General features: G+C 41.3%; 1 protein-coding gene across 15 annotated transcripts in view; it reads left to right on the forward strand.

The window, feature by feature from the left end:
• Positions 1-10,781, forward strand: part of MAP4K4 (mitogen-activated protein kinase kinase kinase kinase 4) — a 164,533-nt gene extending 153,752 nt beyond the window's left edge. For all 15 annotated transcript variants that reach the window (XM_087755912.1, XM_087755913.1, XM_087755918.1 and 12 more), the window contains 5 exons: positions 2,606-2,706; positions 3,453-3,602; positions 4,382-4,541; positions 6,598-6,737; positions 7,510-10,781. In XM_087755912.1, coding sequence (XP_087612038.1) covers positions 2,606-2,706; positions 3,453-3,602; positions 4,382-4,541; positions 6,598-6,737; positions 7,510-7,593 — 635 coding nt within the window. In that variant the 3' untranslated portion in view covers positions 7,594-10,781. The remainder of the gene's footprint in view (positions 1-2,605; positions 2,707-3,452; positions 3,603-4,381; positions 4,542-6,597; positions 6,738-7,509) is intronic.
• The last annotated feature ends 212 nt before the right edge of the window (positions 10,782-10,993 follow it).

The raw sequence follows: 10,993 nt of genomic DNA on the forward strand, positions 1-10,993 counted from the left end.
AACAGAGGGACTGTTGTCAACCAGCAGCTGTTCTCTTCACTAACAGGTCGGCCTGATTTACCGTGATGAAATCACTTGCTGGAATGGAATGGAAAAAGTCTCCTCTTTAATGTAGATTTTAAAAACTGGGGGAAAAAAAAAGAAAAGGAAAAGAGAGTGGGAGGAGAAAGCAAGCCCAGCGAGTGCATGAGTTTTGGGGAGGCATCCAGGAACAGAAGCATATGTTTAACTTCAAGATGATTCATTGATCCCCCTTAGCTCATGAAATTTCCTAATGCCATCTCAGATCCACTGCAGTACAGTTATGAGATGAAATGTGTTTTCACTAGGCAGGTGCCTTTGAGTGGTTTTAAGTCGTTTAAATGAATTCGGCATAGAAACTTTCACCAAAACTAGTGAGAGACATGTAGCATTCACTGTCAGCAGAGTATGCAGTGAGCCTGCTGCCCTGCAGGTGGGGATATGAACCAAGAGCTCTTTCTCCTGCTTCAGTCTCATGATGCATCTTAATGAGCCCTGGATGTTGCCTTTGATTTGTTTTTTTTCCTAAGAGCCAGCTCCGTTCCTTTCCAGCTGTGTCAGTCAATGCGGAGCAGCAGCAGTCGAACTGAGCTCAGTCTCCTCCTCTCATGCCTGTGCTCTTGGAAAAACCTGCTAGTGGGGTGTAATCAGTAATGATGGCAGTAAGTGACTGCTGAACCAGGAGCTTGACCCCAAAAACAATTAATAATGTATTTCTCTGGTATCATACCCCAGGGTGTCAGCAGCATAATGAAGTGGCCTGTTAACAATACATTAACAGCTATTGAAAGGAGGCTTTCCAGCAGGGAAGCGTGTGAAACAAAGAGCATTCTCTTCCAGATGAAGAGGGGTTTGTTACCCTGGGCTGCAGCCTGGCACTGAACTTCCCTCTGAACCATAGATGACTTCTTCAGGTAGTGAGAGGCCTCTTTGACAGCTGCGCTTCAGTTCCCAAGAAGGATGAGCTCTGCCAATAGTTGGGCTCGCGGTCTGGAGGCTGCTACCGAGGCAGCTGGCACTGATCATTTCCTTGTCTCTTTGATGCAACAGGGGTCTCGGACACCAGGGTGAAGTGGTATTTATGGATCTCAGTTGCTTCAGGCAATTTTTGGCTCCTCTAAATGATAAATGCTCTTTTGAAACTTAAGATTTGGGTGAATTCCCAGTTAGCACCCAGAGCAAAGAATGAGGATTATCAAAGGTCCCCTTTCACAGATAAGGTGGTTTTGTTTGACACCCCCCCTCTTCCCTGAGAAAAAATTCCAAAAAGTCTTGTAAGCTAGACAAGACTGAACAAAAGCTCTGTTTTTCAGTCGGTACAGCTGTGGAGGTTGAGAGGCTTTTTTTTGTCTGTTGAAAAAGTGTCAAGTCCTTTAACACTTACAGTTCAGTAGTCTTGCTTCCCTGCAGAGTAAAAATGGAGCAAGTAGTAGCTTTGTCTCCCTGTTACTTACTAAGAGATAACAACTGCAGGTTTGTACAGTAGTAAGATATCTAAAAGGCATTAAAATAGTGTTTATTAAAGAAGTGTTCTTCTCACAAACCTGAGATTTTCACTCCTGCCATGTTTCAAAATCAGTTTTAGTTGGGAAATATAATGGCAGAAGGTGAAGGTGCACAGAATTACTCATTGTTTTGGAAAAGTGTTGCATTCCCTTAAAACTTGGAGTAAAGAGGTAGCAGAAACTTCCTGAGGTTTCTCAGTGTCATCCAAATAATGCTTAGTTTTTTTTCTTCTCCCCCAAAAAGAGTGCTGGAAAGAAGTTAACAAACCTCAACATTCGGAAGTCCCCATGATCTGTTCCTTCCCAAATCCAGATGGCAGCTGGGAGTGCAGATCCAGCAACACTTCTTGAATGGCCATTTCTAGACTTTATCAGTCCCCTCCTGAAAACAGAAGTAGTGAACAGAGCTTTTTTTTGATGGTTAGTTTAGCCAGCTGTTTGAATGTGGGAACAGAGATATATTAGAGAATTTGTGGATCAGCTATGTCATGACACTTTATTTCTGATAAATTCTGTGGATTTTTTTTTTTTTTTTTCCAAATGAGTTATCTCAGGCTTTAGGGACAAAGTGCTCCGCTATCAAACTTGCCTTTTGCTTTTGAAATGGACTTGTTTCTTAACTTTTCATTTCAGTTCCCTTTTTCCCTCCTTTCCCCTGGAGAATTTTGCCATCAGCTCAAAATGCCAGTGTCAGTGCTGTGACTGGAACTGCCAATACGTTCTGCCACAGTCATAGGCTTCTTTTATTGGAAATGTCCCTGTCTGAAAACCAATTTTCTTGTCTTGATGAGTAAGCACTGTCTAATGTGGGGGAAAAAAAAAAGTATAAATAAGTGTGTACCAACTAAGTAATTCAAAACGTGGCAACGGGTTCAGTTACTGATAAGAGTAATGATTTTTGTGGCATAAATGTGTCAAAATACTTAATTACATAGAATTAGCAATCCTAAAATGCAGTGTTACAAGAAACCTCCAAATGTATGTAAGTATGGAGAAATATTGTCCTTGTCTGCTTTCCTGAAGTAACTGGAATGACTTTGGAATTACGGCTGAATTCTTTTGTTTTGTTTTAATTTCAGTAAAATATGAAAGAATCAAGTTCTTGGTAATTGCATTGAAGAGTTCTGTGGAAGTCTATGCATGGGCACCAAAGCCATACCATAAATTTATGGCCTTTAAGGTAACAGTATATTTCGGCCGTATATAGGATTTTCATATATCCACTTGCAGTTACCCCTTTTACAAAAATGCTCTGACATTTTATCATGGTCGTCTTAAAAGTTCTTTGGTAAATCTGCCATGAACTTGATATTATATTTTAATTTAAGAGCTTTTTTAGCTCTTAGAGGCAGTAGACTTAAAGTTCTAAATTGTAACTGAGCATAAACTAATAATCAAAGTAACACAATATCACAACTGTTTGTTTCATCTCTCTGTAAATAAAACATGAGGCAGAGGGAAGTGAGCTGAGTCTAAACATCTTCATCTGAGCAGCACAAGTCATTAAGTGATACTCAGCATTGTTATTTATTTGAATGCAGCATGAATGAAGTTAGCTGGCTTGGTATAATTACCAGACTGATTTGCAGACAATCAGTTACTGTTGGTTGTGCAGATTAAAGTAAACACTACGGGAGTGTCAAATTGCCCTGAACTTTGCGGAAAACAATTCTTACTAAAAAAACAAACAGACCAACTAAAGTAAACCCCACAGAAAATAACTTACAATTATGTGATTGAAATGCAACAGGTTGCAGAGTAATCTGTCCTTGTCCATGAGTGACATGTTAGCCTGACTGGTCTGATGGATGGGGGCCAGAGGGACGTGGGAGGAATAAACCCATAATATGTGCATTAGAGCATGTTTTTATAAAACCCACTGTGGTTCTAAGCAGTAAAGTGAGTCTCACTGATGTTGTCTTACAGTCATTTGGAGAATTGGTACATAAGCCATTGCTGGTGGATCTAACCGTAGAAGAGGGTCAGAGACTAAAAGTGATCTATGGCTCCTGCGCTGGCTTCCATGCCGTTGATGTGGATTCAGGATCGGTCTATGATATATATCTACCAACACATGTAAGAGCTGCTGCTGGGGTCGGGTTTTTTCTTTCTTCCTGGTTTCCCCCCTTCCTCCTTTCCTCAGATGGCCAACATGCCAGGCTGTTCCTGTGGATAACTGCCAGATGCTGGCAGTGGTAAATTGGCTGGAGGGGTCCAAACAGATGCGCCCACCTGTGCTTAGGGGCTTGTGCCTCGCTGTCTGTCCTCACCTCACGGTCAATATGTCTCCATGGTTGGGAGCTGCCCACTCAGATCTCATGTGGGCGAACATGACTGTTTCAGGGGTAGCAGCTAAATGGCCAGGTGCATTGCAAATGCCCAGCAGAGGCTGTAGGGAAGGTGGCAGTACAAATGACATGACAGTCCACTGGTAAGATTCAACAGGGTTGGCAAAGGCCAAGTGACCTTAGCTACCAATGTTTCCTGTTGTTCGTTGCACACCGAGGTGTCAGATGGGCCTGCAGCTTGCAGTGTACCTCCCCAAGCACTGTTCACTACAGTGCAGAGGTCTGAGGTCTGCATCTGGGCTGCTTGCCCCAGGCTCCCTTTCTGCCCATGGGAAAGAAGGTTTTAGTGTCTGCCTTAAGATGGGAGCATTTGTGCCCCAAAGGTTTCCCGGTCTTTGTTGTCACTCTGTAGGGTGTCTAGCTTGGGCAGAGCAGAGCTAGCACTTCTAAAGTGAGGGAATCCCCGATGTGCTGCCAGCCAAACCCAAAAATCACCCAACCCTTTCTCCCAGTGCAAGCTCTGTGGCATGAAAACAAAAGGCTTCCTCTTCTCTTCCATCTCTGTAGATCCAGAGTAGTATCCAACCTCACGCAATCATCATTCTCCCAAACACGGATGGGATGGAGCTACTGGTCTGCTACGAGGATGAAGGAGTTTATGTCAACACGTATGGAAGGATCACCAAGGATGTGGTTCTGCAGTGGGGAGAAATGCCAACTTCAGTTGGTAAGTGCCTCAGCAGAGTCAAATACAATGTGCCATAAGGGAGTGCGAGTGTGTGCATGCGGGCAGAAGATAGGTGCATCAGGTTTGACTTCAGATTCAGAAGCAGCGATGCTGTAGTATTCCTGGAAAACAGCTGCGCAAAGTGGAGAGTAATCATATGGATCTGGTTTGTGCTGAGTTTTTAAGAACAAAATCCAAACAAACAAGTTGTGGAGTTCAGGAATGAAAAACACACTTAATAAACAGCAGGGCCTCAGTGGGCAGCTACAGAATGTTTGCTAGACAGCCACAAAGTTGTGGAAACCTTTCAGTCTAAAGACGTGAGGTGGCAGATGGGTAAGATATTATTATGGGTAATTCTATGTTGATAATGGCTGTATATCTGATGTGTTTACTTTAATTCACCTGCAGATTGCTCATCTATCCTAGCATGATAATTCTCCCAAATCTCTCCAGTTCAAAATAAGGTAGCTTTGAGAGTGAGAGCAATGAGTGTAGTAAAATGGGCACAGATTTGTTACGGACACAAGTACGCACCAGGATCCCTCTTACTGCCTGTGCTGCCATATTTCAGTGCTGAGCGTAGCATGGGCTGTGGTCACACCTTCCTTTTGTTGGGCAAGCCCATTGATTTTTACGTGCTTTGGAATGGATGCGTGTATTGGGAGACGGCTGCTGATAGCTGTTCGAGCAACATGAACAATAATGGAGGAGGAAATTTAAAGAAGTTTCATGCACAGCATGTTCACTCCTGCAGAGACTAACTCCTGACTACATCTAAAAGCAAGCAGCATTTATCAGCTGGCAAATTGCAGAGCCTTTGGGGACTGGAGTGCCTGTGAAGTAAATGGCACTGAGGCATCCGACACCATCTGAACATCTCATCTGACAATTTTTAGATGCTGTTTGGCCCAGTTACCACTAGTGACATATTTAAAAATAAGTGAATTTCCATCATGATGGTATATGCAATGTTATAGGTGTACATTATACTGTAGTAGATAATGTGATTTAATTTCACTGAAAAGTAATATGAGAAAAATTCTATAAAATGGAAGTACTACAAAATTAAATATTTTTTAGTTTTGCTTGTTAAGAGCTATTGTTCTTCATTTTATTTTTCTGTTAAGTATGCATGCAAATCAGAGGCAACAGCTTATTCTTCATTAAGTTCCCATATGTTATTTTTGGCAGCGTTCCTAAGACTATCCATCAAATTGCTTTTTGAATATACCTTTTCATAATGCTGGTGACTTTCTCCTTTATTTGATTTTTTTTACTGCTTGCAAGAACAGATTTTTTTCCTCATGCTACTACTAATCTGTTTTCCCCAGTGACACTCTTAAGGAAAAATGCTTGATTTTTTGCTTTATTTGTGCACAAAGGAAAGCGGTATGAGAAATAGCAGTATTTCCACTTGGAGAGCTTAATATGAACGTCTTTTAAGATATGTAGAATACTTTTCAGAACAATTGGCTTTCTCAAGAAGGAGAGCAGGTTTTTGAAGTATTACTCCTATTAAAGGAGGCTAGTTCATTTTTTTCTAACTTTCCCTTTCCCTCTCCCCTTTTTTTGTTTTTGCTGACAAACTCCTTCAAGGAGGGAAAATAACACTGTAAGACACAGAGCTGGCGCTGGGGACATAGAGGAGTGGATGGGTTTAGTCTGTTTAAACCTTGGGTTCTGCTTTCTCCTTGTCAACACCTAATTAGCCTGTCTCTTTGCCAAACTTGGGAGAAAAAGCCTGTGTAAAAACACGATGCTCCTTCCATTTAGTTGAAGGTTGGAAGGTTCCCATTGTGTCATAAATGCTCAGGCAAGACATATATTGCTAATGTGGAAAACCCACGGGGAAATAAAAAAAAAAAAAAGTATTTTTAGGCATCATGAAGATGCTGAAGACAGAAATAGCACTCTGAACATGTGTGTAGTTATAATAAGTACATGCAGGTCATTCTTAACTCGAGTGCATGAGTATATTCCTCTGCTTTTCCAGTTCCTCTGTGTTGCCCTTTACCTCTCCTAATGGGCTGTGTGCTGTGTTTTCTTTCCAAAGCATACATCCGATCCAACCAGATTATGGGCTGGGGAGAAAAAGCTATCGAAATACGATCGGTGGAAACTGGACACTTGGATGGTGTGTTCATGCACAAAAGGGCACAAAGACTCAAGTTCTTATGCGAACGCAATGACAAGGTATAATTCTTCCCCCTCCTTGGTTTCTTGCCAAGATGGTAAACATGTACTTTAACCGGGTACTTGTGGTGGGTTGACCCCGACCAGCAGCCAAACACCCACCCAGCCTCTCGCTCACTCCCCTCTCCCGTGGGATGGGAATAAAATAGAAGGAAGGCGAAAAGACTCATGGATCAAGATAAAGACACTTCAATAAGGACAGCAAAAGCTGCGCATGCAAGCTAGGCAAATAAGGAATTAATTCACAGCCTCCCATTGGCAGGCAGATGTTGTGCCGCTTCCCGAGGAGCAGTGCTTCAGCACGCGTAACGCTTGCTTGGGAAGACGAATCTCATCACCACAATGTCCTCCCCGTCCTCTCCCTTTCCCTGATCTTTTATTCCTTTCCCTGAGCTTTTATTGCTGAGCATGATGTCATACGTTGTGGGGTATCCCTTTGGTCAGTTTGGGTCGGCTGTCCCAGCATTGTCCCCTCCCAGCCTATTGCCCATCCCCAGCCTACGGGCCTTTGAGGGGCGAGGGGGCCAGAGAGAAAGCCTTGATGCTGTGCAAGCGTTGTTCAGCAGTAGCCAAAACACCAGTGTGTTAACAACACTGTTTAGCCACAAATGCAAAGCCCAGCACCACACGGGCTGCTACGAAGAAATTCAACTCCATCCCCGCCAGACCCAGCACAGCACTGCAATTGCACGGTAAATATCAGGGGCAGTAAAGGCTCATTAGAGCCTCTGCTGTCCTACCTGTTGAATTTACCAATCTCTTTTCTTTGCAGGTTTTCTTTGCCTCCGTACGGTCGGGTGGAAGCAGTCAAGTCTATTTCATGACCCTTGGCAGGACTTCTCTTCTGAGCTGGTAGAAGCAGTGGGATTTGGCGAGGAATTGCTGACATCCAGAGTCTGAGATCTTCATAACTCGGAATTATTTTCAACTGGAGTACAGACCTGCACTAATGCAGCACTCTGTGTAAATGTGTGTGCAGGCATCACTGGTGTTAGGTTTCTTTTTGTTTTTCAACTGAGGCTGCGACGCAGCTGGTGCTGTAAAGATATTGCCATCAGGTGCTACAATGTCTTTGAGATTTGGGATCACGCTAGAAAGCTACAGGTCTTCTTTTCCCTTCAGCTCCAGGATTCCTAGGCTTTGAAGGAGTCTGTTTCTTAGTGTTAAAACAGAGACGGGGAAAAAAAAGGAAAAAAAAAAAAACGAGACTTACCATGAACATGCTGTTGAGTGGACAGGAGGCAGGCAAGAGAAGGTGAGAAGTGGTGTAGAGAGTCAGACTGGCTGAAACAGAGGGCAGATCTAGTCTAGTAATGTTAACAATGTATTTAATTGACATTTCTTTTTTGTAATGTGACAATATGTGGACAAAGAGGAAGGTGGAGGTTTTAAGAAGTTAATATTTATAAAATGTGAAAGACACAGTGACTAGGATAACTTCTTTTTGGGGACAGGGAGGGTGGGAAGGGGCTTGGGGTGGAGTTCTTGGGGTTTTTTTGTTTCTGCAGTTTTATTTTTGGCCTGGCCAATAACTTTAGTCATTTTCTGTGTACCAGGTATTGCCTGAAACATGTGCAGATGATAAAAAAGAAAAAAAAAAAAAGAAAAAAAGGGAAAAAAAACAAAAGAAAAAAAATTCATTTTCTATAATGATTCTGTGTTAGGCCAGAACTTGGTTATGTCACAGTATTAGCACTGCCTCAGTTAAAGGTTTAATTTTTGTTTAAACCTAGAAGTGCAACAACAGTTTTACCACAGTCTGCACTCACAGAACTTAAAAAAAAAAATAAAAAAAAAAAAAAAGAAAGAAAATCCAAACTACATATGTTTATTTTTTGTGCCTACCTCATTGTTTTTAATGCATAAAATAAAAGAGGTGGTTTAGTTTATACGTTTTTAGATGGAAACCATTAATGTCTAATTTAATCTTAATACCAAAACTACCAGATTGAAAGGTTTCTGACTGTTATTGCGTAGCAAGTTTCAGCAGGAGGAGAGAGTGGTCCGTTGGGGCAATAGTGGTAGCAAGATGGCAGTGAGACACTGATTAATGTAATTTGCTTACAAAATTTGGTAAAGCAAGCATTTTTTTAAACCAGTTTCATCCTTGATAGAAGACTGAATTTAGCCTAAAACCAGAGATTTCACTCTTCTAACACGTGGGCTTAGTAACAGGCAGGTAAAAATAACTAGGCTAGTTCTATAAACTGTTAAATGTTGTAGGAACCATTTTGGGGCGGTGATGTTTTTCTTTTTTAAGAATGCAATGCACTAAAACTCTTTTAAGAATGTAGTTAATACTGCTTATTCATAAAAACAGCGTATACCTGTGTTTAGATGTAAGATCCCAGCTCTGGCTTTTTTTCTTTCTTTTTGTTTTTTTTTTTTTTTTGTTCGTTTGTTTTTGTTTTTTTTTAAGTCAGTTTTATTTTATGAATAAGTTCTGACATTTGTAATAAATGTCTTGAGAGTAATAATTTGTTTAATGGCTACATGTTCATTACTTGAGAAACCTTGAGTGTATAATAATCTGTTGGTGTTGTAATAATGCACAGTGTCATGATTCAGCCATTTTCCTTTTTGTTTTCACTTTTTTTTTTTTTTTTTTTTTTAATTCCTTTGGTGGGGTACTTTGTTGACAGCTGCCTTAAGCTGTTCATTCAGTGAACAGGCTCTCAGTGTTTCATGGGCTTTGTCTTCTGCTGCGGTTAACTTTCCTTCATGGCATGACAGGTAGGGCTTTTTAAACACGTACTCTTCCATTCAGTCAAGTCGATGGCTCAAGCGACTGGTCACACAATCAATTAAGAGCCAAGAGCACCGAGGGTGCAAAGCTCAGACTCGACAGACCCTTCTTTTGGTGTCAAATCTGACTGCTGTAAATCCTTCAACCCCAGTCAGCGTTGCTGCTGAAGACTCTCCTTTGAACATCGTAGACGGTTGAAAAGCGAGCGGTAAATGCGTACCGCCAGCGCACGCGCGTGCACACACACCCCACACACCCCCAAAAAGAATAAAAACTCAAGAAAGCCTTACATTTGCTGGCGGAGGAATACCTAGAACTATTTTTTTTTTTTTAATTGTATGACTTTTGGATAGCGTTGAAGGTGAAGGATGTGTTCTTTTCAGGCCCGGTGTGGCCAGCCAGAAGAACGATCAACCTTTTGTACTATAATGAACTAAAGGGGACTCGGAAACGCAACGTGATGGTAGATGTGGGTGTAATCACACAGCTGCCCTGTAGTGTAGTTTGCCGAAGCTGATTCGATCGAATGTCAGTCTGCGTGATTTAAATCTTCCAGCGCTATGTGGTCAAAAATTAATCTAGTCCTTCAAAGCTGATGCTATTCACCTAGAGGAAGATGCTCCAGTACTGTAGGGATGCCCAGGTCATGGATATGTGCTGTTGAAGTTTTGAGGCTCCGGGGGGGGAATCTCCTTCCTTCGGTGGGGCTGCCCGCCTGGCAGCTTCTGCCTCCACAGAAGTGCCAACACGGCAAGGTAAAAACAGTATTACAAAACCACTACGTATACCAACATGGAACTCTTCAAGCAGTGCTTTTGTAAGCAAAGAAGAAAAGAAAAGCTCCTAGGTTTAGTTTTAAGCTTTAATAAGTAATAATTTTCTGTATCTTTAAGTCAAAGTAACCCTAACTTGTATGACTGCAGTGTTTTTATTTTTTATCTTATGCACATGTTATGTTGGAGAAAATGTTTACAAAAATGGTTTTGTTACACTAATGTGCATCACATATTTATGGTTTATTTGAAAGTGATTTTTGTGGGTTTTTTAGTTTTTCATAGTAGTAGTAGTACACTTTTTGTGATTTATAACCCCAAACTCTGCTGATTATAAAGATGCTAAACAATAATACAAAATGACAAACTGCATTAAAATTACTAATCGTAGAGCTGCAAAGCAGACTGGTGACAAGTAAAACACTCAGCCTTTTTTTTGCAGTGCTATCTAACTTGTCTTCTGTGTATTATGGAAATTACTGTTTTTTCCCCGTTTTTCCTTAAATAAAGTCAAATTGACACTTATTGTATGTGGAACGTATTTTGAATATCTGCTGGCTGCAGAAATCAAGCTGCATGTTGCCTAGTTGCATGTGTTCGTAAGAACAAAAGCCTTATTGTCAAATCTCATGATTTTAGAGACTTTGGCAATAAACGTGGGCTTTTGAGGGCTTTTTCGTTGTTGGTTTTTTGGTTTTTTTTTTCCTCTTAAAGCCCTATCTCCTGGTGCAGTTGCT

Source organism: Nipponia nippon, unplaced genomic scaffold (genome assembly GCF_047370975.1).
Source record: "Nipponia nippon isolate SJK-2023a ecotype South Korea unplaced genomic scaffold, ASM4737097v1 scaffold_2, whole genome shotgun sequence".
NCBI lineage: Eukaryota > Metazoa > Chordata > Aves > Pelecaniformes > Threskiornithidae > Nipponia > Nipponia nippon.